Source organism: Capra hircus, chromosome 18 (genome assembly GCF_001704415.2).
Source record: "Capra hircus breed San Clemente chromosome 18, ASM170441v1, whole genome shotgun sequence".
NCBI classification, from domain to species: Eukaryota; Metazoa; Chordata; class Mammalia; order Artiodactyla; family Bovidae; genus Capra; species Capra hircus.
In genome coordinates this window covers 50,723,656-50,743,108 of record NC_030825.1, presented here as the reverse complement: position 1 = coordinate 50,743,108, position 19,453 = coordinate 50,723,656, and the positions used below count along the sequence as shown (strand labels likewise).

Here is a 19,453-nt window from a genome sequence, read left to right as displayed (position 1 = left end):
TGTACAGCCAAATAAATAAAAACATATTTAAAAAATATGTCTGTTTTAATTTTTAATATAGTAAACATTAGCAGATATAATCCACACAAACCAGTTCTTTGGGATTCTCAGGGATTTGTAAAAGGTAAAGGGATCCTGGAGACGAGGCAGTTGAGAACCACTGGGGTAGAGAAAGCGGTAACGACCCTGGCATCTCACGCAGGTCTGTGTTTCTCTTTGCTTCTCTGCTCATCTCTCCACCAGAATGGGAGCCTAACGGGGGCTGCGATTTTCCATCTGTTTTGCTTACTGCTGTATTCTAGAAAAGTGCCTGGCGTGCTGACATAACTGCTCAATAAAGATTTGCTGCATAGATAACTGAATAAATACTAACCGGTGTCATGGGCTTTTATTATCAATTGACTTCTTTTTTTTTTTTTTTGCCAGACACCATGTCAAGCTCTCTAGATGCATAATTATACAGGAGCAATGAAGAGGTGAGGGACCTGGATTTGAACGCAGGCTCGGCCACTTGCTACCCTGGGCCATATGTTCACCCCCCAGAGCCTCAGGCATCATTCCTAAGATGTATGGGCAGGAGTTGTCACACCTTGGGAGGTGAGACGGACTCAACACCCACATTCAAACCTTCAGTCAGCGCATCAGTCAGATACGGAGCATCCACTGGCTGCCAGGCTAGCAGCAGAGATAGAGCAGATGTGGTCTGTCTTCTAAGAGCCCCTGCTTTGTGATGGAGACGCTGACTGGCTGTGTGTCCCTGGGCCAGGCGTTCTACCTTCTGTGTCTCAGTTTCCTTGTTGGTCAAATGGCAGATAATAATAGTACTGCTCTTTCAGGATTGCTGGCGGGAGTCAGTAAGAGCTCAGCAAGGAGGCTTCCTCTTGAGGAAGCACTCCATGAATGCCATTTCTTCTTCTTGTTTGTTTGCCACGTGGCATGGCATGAATGATCTTAGTTTCACGACCAGGGATCTAACCCATGCCCTCTGCATTGGGAGCACGGAGCTGTAATCACTGGACCGCCAGGCAAGTCCCATGAATATTGTTATCACTCTGTATAAAGCCATCCCCCTACCCCTGGGCCTTGGTTTCTCGATCCAGGGAAACAGATGTCAGGGTTCTGAGAAACCCTCAGTGTTGTTGTTATCTACCTTCTCGGCTCTAAATCTTTCTTCTCCCTTTCCTCTCCTGCCCTAGGGGCGGCGGCTGCTTCCAGTAACTAACTAGCTGGACTGCCTCATATTCCCTTTCCGCTTCCAGCCCTTCTAACACATTTGAACTAAACCCCTATCTTAAATATCCTCTGAAATACCTCCAGTGGGGTCTGACTCTGGCTGGGACCCTACTGTGTTTAGAAAGCCCCCATCTGCATCAGTCAGGCCATACCTGCAGCTTCTTCAGCTGGCTGTTGACAGTGGCCAGGTCCCCACCAGGATCCACGTCTTGCAGCTGGCTTTCCATGTGAAGGAGCTTCTTGTCCAGCTCCGCGAAGCTCTGCACCAGCTGGTCGGCCTTGCTGGCCTCAAAGAGCTGCCTTGCCTTGGCCTGGGTGGTGCTCTCCAGCTCTGCCCAGCACTGCCGGATCTCACCCAGCTTCTTCCTCACCGAGGCCGCCAGCTCTGGTTTCTCCTGCATCAGTTGCTGGCCCTCCTGCCCCAGACGATGGGGGATAGGAAATCAGAGTGAGGGAGTGGATGGTGGGGAGGGACAGAGAAATACGGGAGCAGCAGATCATAGGGAGAGATATGGAGAGAGAGACGGAAGCAAGGAGTTGAGGGCACACAGAGAGACAAAGACATGGGGGGGGTGGTCAATGCAGAGAAAGCAGCAAGCATGGGAGGAGAGACGAGGAGAGATGGACAGACAGACAGTGGTGTGGGGAGGGAGGCAGAGAGACACACAGAGGCATGGGAAGGAGACAGAGAAAACAAAGAGATGGACACAGATATGTAGCAAGTCACAAACATGGCGAGAGGACCATAAGACGGAGAGAGGCAGAAGGAAGAAAGAGACAGAGGGGGAGAGAGGCAGAGAGAACAAACCTCTGTTACATTCAAAGTCAAGGAGCATGGCTTTGCCTCATGCCACCATTTATGGGGCACCAGGGACCATTTAAGGGTTTAAGATCCACCTCGGTGTCTCCGTTTGAGTTAGAATGGTGGGGGGATACAGGGCTGCAGGTCTAGGGGCAGTTTTGTGGGTTGATGTTTACAGCAAAAATCTACCTGGGTTCCCCCAAGACTGAAGTCAAGCTCCCATGTATGTTGGCCTAGAGCCACATATATCATATTACATATTAAAAATAACAACATCATAGCAATGACAGCTCCTAGGTGCCTGGCCTTGTGTTAAGTACTTTAAATACACAAGAGCCCAGGGAAGTTATTATTCCTTAATTTTAAGGTAGAGCATATATGGCTGAGCCCCTTCACTGTTCACCTGAAACTATCACAATATTGTTAATTGGCTATACCCCAATACAGAATGTTTCCGGTGTTAAAAAATAAAGTAGAGCAAGGTCTATTGGATAGAACAGGGTACTATATTCAATATCCTGTAATAAACCATAAGAAAAAATATATATATATCTATATATATATACATATACATATACATAACTGAATCACCTTGCTGTACACCAAAAACTAACACAATATTGTAAATCAACTACACTTCCATAAAAAATTAAAAGTAAAAAATAATAAAAAATGAAAATACAGCAGAGCAAACTGAGGCTCAAAGAAGTTAACACAATTCCCTCAAGGCCCCAGAGCTGGTAACAGGCATAGACAGAATGAGAACCCTGGGTTGTCCCTGGAAGTCCAATGCTCACTTTAACCCTAGCTTCCTGGGGCTGCCCCACCCTGACTACCTGATTTCCTACTGCAAATGCTCCAAATGGTGTGGAAGGAAGCCTGGCAAAGAGATTATAGGAAGGGGTAAAATATTTAACAGCCATTCAGAAGAGATGCTGGCCATTTTACAGACAGGAAAGCTGAGGCTCAAAGAGGTTACATGAATTACTCAAGGCCACAGAGCTAGGAATAGGCATGGAAATGACCTGAAGCAGTTCAAAGGTATGAGAAATGCAGGCTGGCAGTGGAGTGTGAAGGAGGTGAGATGTGAGTTCTCTGGAGGCCCCTGACCCTGGGCAGAGGCAGAGAGGCTTTCTGAATCCTCACCCTCTCAATCTTCTCCAGCCACTCCTTATTCTGAGCCAGCTCGGCCATGAATGCCTGGTGCCGGAGCCATCGCTTGTGCAGCTTGTGGCCGTCTTCCCGTGTGCCGTCCCGCGCCATCAGCATCTTCTCATGGATCCAGCCATCCAGCTGTGCAGGACAGGGGGAGGGGCTCAGCCAATTCTCCGCAACCTAGCATAGCCCCCATTCCCACCACGATGTCCCCAGTTTTGGGGGGGGGCTAGGCTTCTAGAACTGGGGAGGGAGAAAAGGGTGGGATGGAAGAACCTTTGCAAGTAAGGCCTTCATGGCGGGGGGGCAGTGGTGAGGGCAGCTTAGGCCCTCTTCTAGGGAGTAGAGGATGGATGAAAGGCTCTCCAGAATGCCTCATCCCTTAGCCCCTGTCCTCAGGATAGCCCTTCTCAACTCCCCATAGGCCCTAAGCTCCTAGGCAGGGTTCTTGGACCAGTCTTCCTACCCAAAGCCAAATCAAACCTCCAAAACAAGCCCTCCAACCTAATTCAGCCTTGGCACCCCACCCCCAGAAATACTTAGATCCTTCGATTCCTCGCACCACCTCTAATAAGGACCAGTTCAAGATATCCAAATCATTCCCAAAGGTATCAAGCGAAAGCCCCATATCTAAACCCAGACCCCCGATATGGCTAGATGAACCCCTAAAAAAACTCCCAACTAGCGCCAAGTCTGTGTGCATGCTCAGTCGTGTCTGACGCTTTATGGCCCCCATAGACTGTAGCCTGCCAGGCTCCTCTGGCCGTGGGATCTCCCAGGCGAGAATACTGGAGTTGCCATTTCCTGCTCCAGGGGATCTTCCCAACCCAGAGATGGAACCTGTGTCTCTTGCATCTCCTGCATTGGCAGGTGGATTCTTTACCAGTAGTACCACCTGGGAAGCCCCAGTGCCAAGTCTAGTTCCCTCCAAACCATCCCTCCCATCTGGGGTAGACCTGTGCCCTGCAACCCAGATCCAGCCTCACTAATTAGCCCACAGGACACCCAGATCTAGCCTTGAGGATTCAGGCCAAGACTACAGTTTCCCAAGACCATGATGAGTTCTAACCCCCAACCAAAGCCAACCCCCCAAATGCAAGTATCAGGGCTACTTTCTGGCTCCCCAAATGAGTCTGCCCCAAAGGAGACACTCCAAATCTAGGATCAGACTCTCCAACATGGACCAGAGAGAACTTCTGTAGCCAACCCCCCTCCCAAACCAAAGCCAGTTCTAGTGCCCCCACTTCCCAACAAAATCAGTCATCCAAACGCAAGCAACAGGCGTGGGCCCTTCTCACTACCCTCAGCAGGACCAATCACAAGGCTGCTTTCTGAGCCACCCTTCCCTTCCAATAAGACTTGTCCCTCAAGCAGGAACCTCCCCACTCATGACCAAACCTGACACCTGGACAGTTTGCTCCTCCTCTTTCTCCTCCCCCCTCAGTCACAAGATCCTCCTCCTCCCTCTTGGAAAAAAAAAAAAAAACCCATGGACTCTAGCTTGCAGTCATAGCCAAGGACAAATTCCCAGTCGGCCAAACACCACTCTATCCCCTGGGCATGTGCTCCCCAGGGGTCCAAGACAGTTTCAGACTCCTTCATACATACATAGACACACACACACACAAGCCAAATCAAATGCTGAATCCTCCAACGCTATTCACAGATTCCCCACATAAGCAGGGAAGAGTTTGCCAATGGCAGTCACAGCTCACAGGGAAAGCAAAGACCCTGAAGAAGAGGTACTCCGTCATCAAAGTAAAGCCCCCCCAAAGTGACTGACCCCCCATCACTGAAGGCAAAGCCAGAGTCCCAAATAACTTGGGGAAAAGCCCCCAAAATCGGAGCACTCCAAATCCAGAGCAAGTCCAAGACCCTCATCGCCCAAGGCAGATCCCGGCAAAAGTGACTCGCCCCCATCGTCTAAGGCTAATTCAGATTCCGCAAGAACCAGGGAAGAATCCCTTCAAATGTTGAGAGTCCCCCAACCTCAGCGCAAATTTCAGATGCCCCACTACCCAGAGAAGAGGCCCCTAGAGAGGTTGGGACCCCCTTAATCCCCAGGGCAAACCCACACTACCCCAGGAGTAGCCTTAGAAGTCCCCTGTCTCCGATACTATCCCTTGGGACCCGGCACCTCAGTCCCACCCGCAGCAGCACCGCGGACAGCTCCCGGCATCTGGGCCCCTCCCCGGGGCTGGGGTCCCAGCGCTCAGCCGACCCACCCCCGCGCCGCCGACGCCCCTCCCTCCCTCCCGCGGCGGGCGGACGAGCACGCGCCCAAGCCCCCTACCCGCCGCCCGCCTCAGCGAGGGCGCGCATCAGCCCCCTCCCCTGGGCGCCCCCGAGACCTGAAGTGGCGGAGGCGTTGATGGGGCGTCCCTGCGGCGGGCGGGCGGGTTCTCGCCCCTCCACTGCGACGGCGGCGGCAGCGGTGGTGACGGCTGAGTCTCCGGCGGACGCGCGCCCCCTCCCCCGCCCCCGCGCCGCGGCAGCGCGCCCGCCCGCGCGCGCCCCCTGCCTGCCTCGGTGCCCGCCTCCCTGCCGGGCCCCAGATGCGGGTGGAGCAGAAATCATCACCCTCCCTAAAGCGTGGAGTGGGGGGCGGGGGTTCTGCGCCATCTCAGATGATTGGGCTTGGTCCAGAACAATCTAACGAGAGGGGGAAGGGGCCCTAGGGCCAAACAGCGGCGGAGAGGGGCTGGGGGGTAGGCTGGAGCCTGGCCTATCCCAGCGATGTGAGGGGGGTGAGGTGGGGTGGGCTTCTGAATCATCTCTGATGGGAAGGGACTCAGGTCCCTGGCTACCTCAGCTATACAGGAGTGGAAAATGTGGCAGGGGGCCTGGACTCTTTAAGACCTCAGTCCAGAATAATCTCCCAGTGGGAAAAAGGCAGGGGACAGGGGTACCTGAACCTATCTCTAGTGGGTTCGAGTCCCAGACCCATCTCTAATGAACTTGAGTTGGGAGGAGAGGATGGAAGCCCTTAACCATTTCATGGGGGGGGGGGCGGGGGGAGTGGAACAGAGGGGTTCACCATGGCGGGAATCAAATCATCTTTGACTGGGGAGACTGGGACCTGGTTCCTGAACCATCTTTGGTTGCAGAAAACTTGTACTGTGTCTTCGTAGAGGGGTTGCTAATTATCCCGGGTCAGGTAGATAGGTAAGACCAGGATCATCTCTGTTTGGGATTAGGAAAATGTTCACTGGGCCATCTCTCATGGGGCCATCTCTTATGGGGGTCAGAATCCAGCATAGTTTCTATAGAATACAAAGGAAGGAGAGAAAGGCAACACTATCTCCTGAGTCGTCTCTAATGAAGAAGGGGCTCTAGACCACCCCTGTTTTGGGGAGATCCTAACGGGTGTGCAGATCATCTCCAAAGGGGCAGAGCTTGATTCCTGGACACTTTTAAAGGGGTGAAGTCTTGGTCCTGGACCACCTCTGACCGAAGCTGCGCTCTGGATTTCTGGTCCACCCGTGCCTCCCCGCATACCCCTCTCCTTGTCTCTGGTTCCTCTCCCCAGCAAAGCACTTCTCACAAATCTCCTGCGGGTAAGGTGAGATCAGCGCGCGTCCCCGCGGGACCCTTAGGCGCGGACGCGCGCCGTTGCCAGGGGCGCCCAAGGCCCCTCCCTCCATCCCCGCCTCCCCGCGCCCGCGTGGGCGGAGGGAATTGAGGAGCATGCGCACTGAGGCCAGGATGCGCACGCCTCCTGGCGGTGCCAGGTGAACATCGCTCCGCGACCCACTTAGACGGGGCGTCCCTGCCCCCACCACGCCTCTGCCCTGGAGCACTTGAAGAAGTCCCGTGCCCAGCAGAGCTGGAGTTCAGCTAGAGTTCCTACCTCGTGGCAGTCTCGGAGGAAGTGCTGCAGCCCAAGCTGGTCGTGTAGCTTCTGCAGCCATTGCTGGGCCCGTAGTTGATTTTCTTGGCTCCTGGGGATGAGGAGATACGAGTTGGGGGAAGCCTGAGTTTGGGGGCGCTAGCAGCAAGCCTGTGAGGACATCGAACTTGGCAGGGCTAGGAACCGGGGGCATATGTACGATCGAGGAAGAGGAGAGAGCAATGTGGGGATGCGAGGAAAGGCAAAGAAACATCAGTGAAGGCAAAGCCAGAGACAGCTGGAGAGGACAGAGGGGAGGTGGAGAGGGACAGAGACAGGTAGATATCTGGAAAGAAAGAAATGCAGACACTTAGACACAGACACAACCCCACAGAGAGAGAGAACAGAGAGCTACGGACAGAGTAAGAGATACCGAGGGAGACAAAAACTTAAGAGAACAAGAGACTCCTGGAGAGAAAGACAGACCAGGAGGGAGAGGCAGACTGACTCAGAGAGACAGAGGAGGATGTAAGGACCTAGAGAGAGAAACAGAAATACACGCAAGAACAGAGACAGAGAGAAACAGAGACCTCAGAAAGAGTGACTGACAGAGACTCGGGAGAGACCAAGAAAGAGGCCCAGAGACAGAGGAAATACGAAAGACAGAGAAAAAGAAATGAAGCGGGCTGGTGCCAGAGACAGAGATCAAGAGACCACCACAGACAGGGAAGCAGAGGGAAAGGAAGGGGCTGAGGGAGACTTGGGAGGGAGAGCCCAGAAAGGGACAGGTAGAGAAGTGGCAAGATGCCACCCGTAAGACACAGCCAGCCAGACAGAAGGCTGCAATGGAGCTGAAAAGAGGGATGAAAGCAGGGCACGGGTAGAGCAGGGGTGGAGCCGCAGGGAGGCAAAGAGAGGCAGGCCCCGCCAACCTGGAGCCAGCAGGCATCACAGCCCCAGGCAGCCTGGCCTCCTGCCTGCAGTGCAGGCAAAGCGCCCAAGAGGCCGGCAGAGAGGGCTGAAAGGGTCCCACTTCACTGTGCCTTGAACAAACAACTCCCAGCTCAGAGAGCTGGCTGGCATTGGCTGTTTCCTCTGCCTGGAATGCTCCTCTCCTCAAAGTGTACTTAAATGTCACCTTCTTAGCAAGACCCTTCCTGCCCGCTGACCAACACTTTCTGGCTTTTTCTTCTTCTTTAACGTTCTCCTTCGCACTTAACACTATCCAACACACTGTATATATCCCATATTTATCCTGTCTGTCTTCCCCATAGGATGTCATTCCACGAGGGCAGGAATTTTTATCTGTTTTGCTCACCCCTGTATTCCCCAGTACCTAAAAAAAGGAGCCTGGCACACAGTAGGTGCTCAATACGTATTTGATGAAAGAAAGCAAGAGAGACATAGAGGGGACTTCTCTCGCGGCCCACTGGTTAAGAATCTGCCTGCTAATGCAGAGGGCATAGCTTTGATCCCTGGGGCTGGGAAGATTCCACGTACCACGGAGCAACTAAGCCCATGCGCCGAAACTACTGAGCTCTCTCTCTAGAGCTCATGCTCTGCAACAAGAGAAGCCCATGAGCAGCAATGAAGACCCGGCACAGCCCGAAATTACTTTTAAAAGACAGAGAGAGACAGGCAGAGAAAAAGAGGGAGGTCAGAAACAGAAGTAAAATGTCTGAGAAAAAGAGAGAGGCAGCAGAAAAGACAGATGTAGATCTAAGTAGAAAAAACAGGGAGCGAGAAGGAGACAGAGAGACATAGATTACAGAGAGATGGAGGCAAAGAGATGGAGCGTGCGAGAGGAAGTTACAAAGATAACCGAGCACACCGCTGGATGGAGGAACGTGAAGGGCCAGAGACAAGCCGAATATGGACTCCCTCCTGCTCAAATTCAGCTCAGGAAACAGGAAATGCCTCTGAAATGGAACTGAACTCAGTCACTCCAGGCCTTCACCAGCCAACTTGTCCCAGGGATGAGAGAAACCCTTTGTCTCCTGGAGGGTGAGAAAACAGCCGTGACCTGTGGCCAGTCTGTTCCCCTCTCTGAGCCTCATGTGCCAAATGCAGACAAAACGCAAGAACATCTTTTCACGCAGGGCAGGGCCAGGTTCCAGGGGAGGTGAGCCCCATGGGGAGAGAGAAGTGACATGCCCTGAATCTCACAGGTTGACAGGCAGAGCTGGGACTGGGACCCAGCCCTGTCTGACCCCAGGGCTCCCTCAGACCCCTGCACCTCTTCCATCCTGGACCTGCCGATTCTGCCCATGCTTCCCCCAGCCCGGCCCTGACCATTCTTGGCCATCCTTGCCAGATGGCATGAGAGCTCTGTGAGGGATGGAACCGTGTTCTGATCCCATTACCAGGGGATGCCCGGCACTGCCCCACATGGAGCCAGGAACACAGCATGGACTCAGTCCCTGTTTAAATGGCTGAAGAATAAATGAATAAACAATAGAACGAAAGAAGCAAGTAATGACTTCAAGGGAAGAAAGGCATGACTCAAAAGAACAGCCCTCCAGGCTCCTCCTCCTCCTGATTCTGCAGAGCCTGGCGGAGAGTAGATACTCAAGAAAGGTGAAGGACATCCCTGGTGGTCCAGCAGTTAAGAGTCTGCCCTGCAATGCAGGGGATTTGAGTTTGATTCATGGTTAGGGAACTAAGATTCCCATATGCCTTGGAGCATCTAAGCCCGTGTGCCGCAACTAGAGAGTCCGTGGCATGCAGTGAAGATCCCGTGTGTGGCAACTAAGACCCGATATGGCCAAATAAATAAAGCCAATACATTTAAAAAAAAAAAAAGGAAACATGGAGTAAAAGAAAGGTGCCAGGCCTGGAGTTGGGGACACTAGATCAGGAATTTGTTTCCTCAGGATGAGAATCCCCATACAAGTTTCCTTTAGCAAACTCCACTATCCATTCCCCCAAATGAATTTAGGGGAAAAGGATGCCAGAGCCAGACAGATCAGGGGCTGGGGCCTCAGGACTCTGGACAGTGGTGGAGGGACGGGGTATGATTTCCATCGGGAGACAAAAGGCAGAGCAGTATTAGGCTCTCATCCTGCCTCACTCATGCCAGAGAGGAGAAAGCTGGGGTCACAAGGACGAGGAGAAACGGTGACGACAGGAAGAAGCAGGCCTGAAGGAAATCCCATAAGGACTCTGGTGCTGTGTTCAGTCGCTAAGTGGTGTCCGATTCTTTGCGACCCCACAGTGACTCTTTTCGACCCCACAGACTGCAGCATGCCAGGCTTCCCTGTCACTGCTTGAGGGCTGGACTATTTCTTAGGAAGGGAGGGATTGCTGTTTTGTCCAAGGCCTAGAATAGTGCTTGACACACAGTAGATGTTAACATTGTAACAACCAGTCCTACTATTCCAGGCTGAGGGCAGGCTTGGGAGAGAAACTTTTCACAGTATATATACTTCTCCAGCTTTGGGGTTATCAACCACAAGTTACCTTTTCACCAACATCAATTTAAATCAAATCTAAAGCAATATGGAATTAAGTAGAAATCAGAGAGAGACAGAGAATTTCCTGGAGGTCCAGTGCTTAGGACTCAGCTCTTCCATTGCAGGGAGCATGGTTCGATCCCTGGTCAGGGAACCAAGATCCCACAAGCCTCATGGCTCAGCCAAAAAACCAGAGAGAAGCAGCAATATGATGGAAGGGAAGGGAATTCTGGCCTCGTCACCCCTCCTCTGCTGAATCCCAGCCCCTGGGCCCCGGGGGTCTGAGGGACCTACTTCTCCAGCAGCCGCGTCACAGCCTCCTGGGCCTGCTCCCCGTAGGCGTTGCCCTGTCTCAGCAGGCCATCGGCAGCCTGCACGGCCAGCTGCATCTTCTGCTGGTTCAGCTCCATCGTGGTGAGGAAATCGCGGTGCCGTTTCAGTGCCTCCTCCGCTGATTCCACGGTGCCTGGCAGCTCCTGAGCTGACAGTGCCATCTCCTGGGGACGGGGGACGGGGGAGGCTATGCTCGGCCCTGCTCCATCCAGGATGGGGGGGGGGGGCTCCCGGCCTGCCCAGCCACCACTTTGCTCTCCCCTGCTCCCTAGGCTCTAGCACTGAACGTGTCAGACATGGCCCCACGTCAGGTCCTTGTCCCATGCTGTTCCCTTCAGATATCCCCATGCTGGCTCTTTCACTTTCCTCAGGTCTCTGACCTTCTGTCAAAAATATCATCCTCTCCACGCCTCCCCCCCACCCCCACCAGCTATCCCTTTACTCTGCTTTATTGTTTTTCACAGCATATTTGTTGTTGTTCTTTAATCCCTAAATTGTGTCCGACTCTTTGCAACCCCATGGACTGTAGCCCACCAGGCTCCTCTGTCCATGGGATTTTCCAGGCAAGCATTCTGGAGTGGGTTGCCATTCCCTTCTCCAGGGGATCTTCCCGACCCAGGGAGTGAACCCGAATCTCCTGCTTGGCAGGTGGATTCTTTCCCACTGAGCCACCTAGGAAATCCCTTCATAGCGTATATCTGACATGATATATATGCAGTTACTTTTTTTATCATCTCCTCCATCTCCTCCACAGACACACACACACACACACACACACACAAATGCCAGCCACATGAGGATGGGATTTCGTGTTCTGTTTCTTCTGTGCTCAGCTCCAGAAAAGTACCTGATATAGCGTAGGCACTCAGTAAGTATTTGATTAATTGATGAAGACTTAGCAGGTGCCATGTGACTTCAAGGAAGTTCCTTCCCTCTCTGGGGTTAGTTTTCTAACTGGTAACATGGGTGGATCAGAATGAGCATCTCAAGGCCACCTCAACTGAAGTGTTTAGGAACCTCATGATTCTAGGGGCCTGCTGTCTGCTCCTCCAGCTCATCCTCCGTCTAAGCCAGCTTTCTCTTGACACCAGCACAGGCTGTCATGCTTTCCAACAGATGCTCCTGCTCAGTCCTGTCTGACTCTGTGTGACCCCACTGACTATAGCCTGCCCGGTTCCTCTGTCCATGGGATTTCCCAGACAAGAATACTGGAGTGGGTTGCCATTTCCTCCTCCAGGATCTTCCCAACCCAGGGATTGAACCCTCGTCTCTTGCATCTCCTGCCTTGGCAGGCAGATTCTTTACCAGTAGCACTGCCTGGGAAGCCCATGTTTTCTAAAATGATTCCTAAAAGCTGGTACCTACTCTTGGACAATCTGAAAACTAGGTGTTTTTATCTTGTCCAAATCTTCAAACTTGGTTCCCGCCCGCCGCCTCAGAAAGATCCTTGAATTGGATCAGCTGTTCCCAGATAACCATGGCACTTGACTCCTCACACCATAATAAACGCAGTGACGCTGTGCAATCTGCCATTCCCGAGAAGATAGTCTGCTAACTTAGGCCCCCACAGCCACATAATCCACAATCATTTACTAACCACAAGAATCCCTCAACCTGAACCTTCCTGCCCTAACCTTCATCCTCTGTTATCCACCCCAAGAGCTTCTTTAAACCCCATTAACCATCACCAATCAAACGCATACTCTTATTTCCCTCCAGATAACCCACAAACCCAGGAAGTCACTCCAAAGAACGTCCAAGTGCATTACTCACTCAGAACAGTCCACAAACTCTTAGTCACCTCTAACAGAGTAAGACACCCTCCTCCCCATCGTAATACTCAAATTCTGTTATACACACACCCACGCTTGTTCACACCGGATTATTCACAAACCCAGCTATTCATACTAGATACCCGCGCCCCCCTCTCCCCCGCAGCATGAGGTACGCCAGGAACCCAGTGGTCCCCGCAAACACACTCCTCCATACAGTTTTCTGTTCCCGAAATCCCCTGCGGCCTCAGACCCCAACACGTGCCAACCCCCGAAGCGGGCACCTGGTTGCGTAGCACCGCTCGTGCCTGGCGTAGGTCGCGCAGAAAGAGCTGGTAGACGTGCGCCTGGACCAGCGCCTCCCTGCGCGCCTCCCACAAGCCGAGCAGCTTGTGCCAACCAAGTTCGAGGTGTGGCAGCCACTCGTCGAGTGCCAGGCCCGGGCCCAGCTCCGCGCCGTCGCCCGCCAGCAGCGCCTCGCTGGCCGCCACGATGCGCGCGTAGTCCTCCTCTCGCTGGTCCATTTCCTCCTTGAGCGCCGCGTGGCGCGCCAGCAGGGCGTCCGCCTCTTCCAGGCTGCGGGGCAGGGGCCCCTCGCCGCCGCCCGCCGCCTCTTGGGCGCGCACCAGCCAGTCCAGGAAGGCGTCTAGGTCGTGCAGAAAGCGCTGCAGGCGTCCGGCCGCCGCCACCGCCTCGCCACAGGCCTGAGCCGCGCCGGCCAGAGCGCCCCACTCAGCGCCCAGTTCCTCCGCACCCTGATGCAGCCGCGCAGCCTGAGCCGGGAAGCGCACAGCCAGCAGGGCCGCCTCCTCCAGGAGGGCCGCCTGGCGCGGCTCTAGCGCTTGCAAAGCCGCCTCCAGGCCGCTAAGGCGCCACTGCAGGGCGCCGCCCGCCCGGGGCGCGCTCTCCACAGCCCTCCGCTTCTCGCGCACCTGGGCGCGCACCTCCGCCACCTCCAGCACATGGTTCTCCACCAGCAGCACCGCGCTCACCTCTTCTTTTCGCTGTTCCACCAGCTCCACGATGCGGTTCCACCTACCCAGGAGAAGCAGGGCAGCGTAAGGAAGACGGAGACCCCCGCCCCGCCTTGGGTGCGGAGGGCCCATGACCCTGGGTGGAACCCAGCCACTGTGTGACCTTGGAATGTCATCCTTATCTCCCCAAGCCCCAGTTCCTGCCTGTGTAAAATGGACTCTGCCGGGCACATTTGCTTAGAACAGCGGTTCTCAAAATGTAACCTGAGCGAGGGCAAAGCTATCTTCATCAAAATGCTAAGACGCTATTTGCCTTTTCACTTTCATTCTGTGCCGAGTATACTGTGGAGATTTCCAGAAGCTACAGGAAAAAGACTGATTGCAGAAGCAGACCTGAGTACTCAGCTGCCTTCTCTTAAACCAGACATTAAAGAGATGTGCAAAAATGCAAAACAGGGACTTTCCTGCTGGTCCAATGGATAAGACTCCAATGGATAAGACCCCCTGCATTGGGGGCTGGGTTCTATCCCTGGTGGGGGAACTAAGATCCCACACAGGCAAATAGAGAAGCTCTCACCGCAACAAAGACTCAGCACAGCCAAAGTAAATAATAATTTCTTTTTAATGCAAAACAACACCATTTTTCTTGCTACATTTTTTGTTTGTTTTGAAAAATAGTCACTTTTTCATTTAAAAAGTTATGTTACCATAGTAAGTTTATTATTGTTATTTTAACGACTTACTATTTTACATTACTCAGTATTAATTTCTAATATAGTAAATACTGACAGATATAACCCATTAATCAAGCTCTTTGGGGGTCCTTAAATTGCTTTTAAGCATGCAAAGGGTTCTGGAACCAAAGAATGTGAAATCTGTCAGCTTATGACATCAGATAATATGTTGGATGCAATAAACAGTAGTTGAGCATGTTCTATAAGCCAGGTGCTGAGTCAAATTTATTTTATCCTAAAATAAATTTATGGGACTTCCCTCATGGTCCAGTAGTTAAGACTCCACACTGCCAATACAGTGAGCACAGGTTTGATCCCTGGTCAGGGAACTAAGGTCTGTAGGCGCCGTCAAAAGATTTTTTTTTTTTAATTTGCTCTGTGCCCTCAAGCAAGTGATGATACTGCCGGACCACAAAATGCTAGGCTTCCCTGTCCTTTACTATCTCCTCGAGTTTGCTCAAACTCATGTCCATCGAGTCGGTGATGCCAGCCAACCATCTCATCCTCTGTCATCCCCTTCTCCTCCTGCCCTCAATCTTTCCCAGCATCAGGGTCTTTTCCAGTGAGTCAGCTCTTTGCATCATGTGGCCAAAGCATTGGAGCTTCAGCTTCAGTATCAATCCTTCCAATGAATATTCAGGGTTGACTTCCTTTAGGTTTGACTGGTTTGGTTTCCTAGCATGAATCTTTACAATTCTCCAAATATCTTGTTCTTTTATTGTTTATTTCTTAACTCTCTCTCTGTCCCCTCTAGAATGGACATAGCACAAGGGCAGAGATTAGGACTCTGAAATCAGAAGGGCTCAGGTTCAAATTCTGCTCTGGCCAGACCCACCATGTGAACTTGGGCAAATCATTTTCGTTTCTCTTTTCTCATTTGAAAAAAGGCAGATAATTATGTCCACGTCACTGGCTGTTTAATGAGTTCTTGTGGCTAAAGCACTGGCGCATCATCTCACTAATGGCCATAAATCACTAGCTGTCATTATCTTTTTAGGCCCTGGTACCCTGGGATTGTTGAGGATACAGACGCTTGGAAATCACTGGATATTGGGATCTGACAGCACAGCAGTTAAGGGCACAGTCTGGAGTCAGACAAATTCAACTTCAAATTCAGGCTTGATCCCCACCTAATTTCCCGTGGGACCTTAGGCCACCTTTACCTCTCTGAGCTCCTGTTTCCTCCTTTCTTATATGGGTATTTACACCCCCACAGAGTTGCTGGGAAGACTGCAATATGTGGTCAAGGGCCTCAGCTCTGGATTCAGGTAGAACTGGGTTTGACTCCTGCTTACTAGATTGAGTAATCCTGGATAAGGAATTCACCTCTCTGGATCTGTGTGTTTATCTATGAATCGTACCTTGCAAGAACTACTTGTAGTGTTCTAGGGGAAAGATTTAATTGGTTACTACTCTTAAAGAGTTCTGAATGCTGGAAACTTTACTATGGCAATTGGGATATTGGGAGATTTTTTTTTAAGTGCTTGGAAAAATTCCTGGCAGCTAGTGGATTCTCAATACATCATTTCTGAACAAGTAAATTAAGAGCCCATTGAAATGTATTCTATCCTCAATTTACCACATCATCGCTAACACTGGGAATTATCATTTTTTTTCAAGATTTTGCTAATTTACTAGGTGGCCTGCAGCCCTTATTCACTAGAAGGACTCATGCTGAAGCCGAAGTTCCAACACTTTAGCCACCTGATTTGAAGAGCTGACTCACTGGAAAAGACTCTGATACTGGGAAAGATGGAGGGCAGGAGAGGAAGGGGGCAACAGAGGATGAGCTGGTTGGATAGCATCACCAACTCAGTGGACATGAGTTTGAGCAAACTTTGGGAGATAGTGAAGGATGGGGAAGCCTAGGGTGCTGTGATCCAGGGGGTCGAATGAACAACAACAACAACCACCTTATCATCTCAGGAGTTTGAAAGGGCACATTCTTGACCTCTATAGTTGAGTGACTGAGGAAAAGAATGACAGGAAGAACTGGCCTGGGACTCAGAAGGACTTCCAGCCCCAGGCTTCACTTACCTGCTGTTGAGGTGGTCCTGGCAGGAACGCACCTCATCTGAGCTGGGGTGACCTCCTTCCACCAGTTCCTGAACCGTGTGGTTCACATCCAGGACACGGCCCATCAGACTGTTCATCTCCTGGTCCAGACTTTCAAATCTGCGGAAGAAGGATGGACACGATCAGTGAGGCCTGGACGCTGGGGACCTGTTCACTGGCTTCTGTGAAACTGCCTTCTCCTGGTTCTCCTCTGAACTCTCAACCTGATCTCCTCAGGCTCCTCTGCTGCCTCCTCTTCTTCTACCTGCCACTTAAGTGTTAGGTCCCTCAGGGCTCTGCCCTGGGCCCTCTCAGCTTTCCCTCACATCCTGCCTGGTCCATCTCACCCACCCCCACAGCTTCCGCCCTTGCCCCCCAGCCCATCAGTCCCACATGTCTCCAGCCTCAACATTATCCCTTTTGAGCCTGTCCCCCACCTTAAAGCCTGCTGTGCTCTTTGTCTGGGCTCTTTGCTGTGACTCACACTCACTTCAACATCTCCCCTAGTTTGTTCTTCCTCTGGGTCTCCATCCCAGGGACAGCTCCCCTCCCTCCCTTCCCCCTCCCCACAACCCCGGCCATTCCCTAGGCCAGAGCCCTAAGCCTGTCTGCCCCCACGGCCTGTCCTCTTGGGTTCCTGCCCTGGTCCAGTCCTGTCCTCTCCTGTCTGAGCCCCCACCCTAGCTGCCTCTCTAGGCTCCCAGCCACTGTTCTCACCCCCTCCAGCCCACTCTCTATGTGGCAGCCAGAGAGAACCGTTTTAAGCTGGCTATGGTCTTCCCTTGTTTAAAACAATGTCCAAGGCTGTGGCTTGGGTAACTGTGGGCCCAGTAACAGAGGGGACCAGGCCTGTGTTTCCAGCAACGCCCAGCCCAAGGCCTGGAACAGAGCAAGGGCTCAATAAGTATCCACCGAATGAGTGGATGGATGAATATGCTCAGAGAGAGGGGTGCAGAGGGTCCATCCACTGACTTAATGACCCATCTCTAAGTCTGCCAACAGATAAATCAGTATCTAATATGTCCCAGGGTGGTAATTGCTATGAAGAAATGTAAAGTGAGGTGAGGGAAGAGAAAGTGACAAGGGTCAGAGCAGTTTTATTAGCTGGGGAGGTAACATCTATGCAAGGGGTAACATCCTTCCCATCTAGGGACGGGAGTCCCAGCGGAGGGATCATGCTGAGCCATCTCTGGAGGTTAATATAGCCAAGTGACTATAAGTCTCACAGGAATAGCAGTAAACGCCCCTGGAATGCTCCCTGGACCCAGGCATTTGCTAATTACTTTGCACATTTACTGTCCTCCAGGAGCCCATGAGGTTGGGACCAGTAAATATCATTCCCATTTTGCTGGGAAGATCCCCTGGAGAAGGGAATTGCAACCCCATCCCAGTATTTCTGCCTGGGAAACCGCATAGACAGAGGAGCCTGGTGGGCTGTACAGTCCAATGGGGTGGCAAAAAGTCAGACCCTACTGAGCGACTAAGCACACACACACTGGTTCCAAGTGTGTGAATATGGGGAAATTGGTGAATCAAGGAAATCGAGACTGCGTGCGGGACGAAGGGGACCAGGAGTCCCACCGGTGCGCGCTCACCGGTGCTGCACCACCTCGACGTCGTCCAATGAATCGGGCACGCGCATGGCCAGCAGCCACTGCTCCTTCTCCCCAATCCACAGCTCGCACGCGTGCACCTCGCCGAACATGCGGTAGACAGCGAGGGCATCGCGCAGCCACTGGCGCCGCAGCGCAGCCACCTCGGTCACCTCGGCGAACAGCTGCTCGGCCTCCACCACGCGCACCTGCAGTGCCACCACCAGGGGCCCGGCGCCACTGGCGCCCCCCAGTGTCGCCAGCTGGCGCCGCAGGCCGCCCACGGGCCCGCGATGCGCCTCCACCTCCCCTGTGAGTGCGCGGTGCTGGCGGGCCAGGCGGCGGCTGGACGCTTCGTCGTGGCCGAAGTCGCCCGCGGCTGCCAGGCGGTAGGCGTCGCGAAGCCAGTCCAGGAGCCCGTCGAGGTCCGCGCCGAACTGGTGCAGCGCCCGCGCCTCCTGCAACCGCCGCTCGCGCCTCGCCGCCGCCTCCTCCAGCCGCTGCCAGCGCCGCCGCGCGCTCGCCGCGCGCTCCGCCAGGCCCGCCAGGTGCACCGTCTCGGCGCCCGGGCCCACGGCGCCACCGGCCGCGGCCAGCTCCTCGCCCCGCCGCAGGGCCTGCTGCAGCAGCGCCCGCCGCCCGCCCAGCTCGCCCTGCAGGATCTTGTGCTGCGCCAGGAGGCGCGCGGTGCTGGACAGGTCGTGTGCGCCGCCCGCCGCGCCCGCCGCGCCCGCCGCGCCGCCGCCGCCCGCCGCCTCCAGGAGGCGCTCCTTGTCGCGGGCCCAGCTCTCGGCTTCCTCCAGCTCCTGCAGCAGCGCCCACAGGCTCCGCGAGGCCTCCAGCTCCGCGCGCCGCCTGGCCGCCTGCTCCTGCAGCTCCGCCAGACAGCCGTGCACGTGGTTCACGCGGTTGCAGATGACCTGCGGATCGCAGGGCTGGTAACCTGGGCCACGGAAAGGGGGAGATCCCAGGTTGGGCACGGACCAGGAGCCGCCCGAGAGAGGGGGCTAGAGTCCTTGGCCCGACTTTACCAGATGTCAGATTATGCGTCCCCTCCTCCTGGCAGCCTTCCCCAAAACTTCAAATCTGGAGCAGGCACCTTACCAGCCTCTCGCAGGCTTCTTTGTTTCCCCATCCCAGCGCGGGCCAGTCTGCCTCTGACTCCCTCATCCCACCTCTGACCCCTCTGGGCTGTTGCGAAGATTCTGTGTCTCCCATTGGGGTGGGAGTCCCATAAGGACAAGACCTGGGGCTGTCTCCATCAGACCATGTTCCCACCACTGCCCAGCACATGGTGGAGCCCAGGGCAGTCGCTTAGTGAAAACGGTGACTTACTGACTGAATGAGGGATGGAATCGGAGAATCAGAGAATCCTAGAATCTTTATATGTTGGTGTAAGTGCAGGGTTTTTCCTTCAGAAATGGACAAAATGAAACCTCTCTATTCTTAACCTATGTTTTGACTCTCCTCTCATCCTCTGTCATCTTATCTCTTAACCCAGTGATCACCTAAACTCCTTTTT

At 53.4% G+C, this 19,453-nt stretch overlaps 1 protein-coding gene across 3 annotated transcripts in view; it reads right to left on the bottom strand.

Moving 5' to 3' along the window:
* Positions 1 to 19,453, bottom strand: part of SPTBN4 (spectrin beta, non-erythrocytic 4) — a 78,673-nt gene that overhangs the window by 31,701 nt on the left and 27,519 nt on the right. For 2 of the 3 annotated variants that reach the window (XM_018062428.1, XM_018062429.1), the window contains exons 14-20: positions 17,935 to 18,874; positions 16,322 to 16,459; positions 12,861 to 13,611; positions 10,766 to 10,968; positions 7,041 to 7,131; positions 3,182 to 3,328; positions 1,386 to 1,649 (exon numbers count right to left, since the gene is read on the bottom strand). In XM_018062428.1, coding sequence (XP_017917917.1) covers positions 1,386 to 1,649; positions 3,182 to 3,328; positions 7,041 to 7,131; positions 10,766 to 10,968; positions 12,861 to 13,611; positions 16,322 to 16,459; positions 17,935 to 18,874 — 2,534 coding nt within the window. Of the gene's footprint in view, positions 1 to 1,385; positions 1,650 to 3,181; positions 3,329 to 5,541; positions 5,651 to 7,040; positions 7,132 to 10,765; positions 10,969 to 12,860; positions 13,612 to 16,321; positions 16,460 to 17,934; positions 18,875 to 19,453 lie in introns of those variants that run through there. The other variant, XM_018062430.1, reaches the window with a different exon arrangement.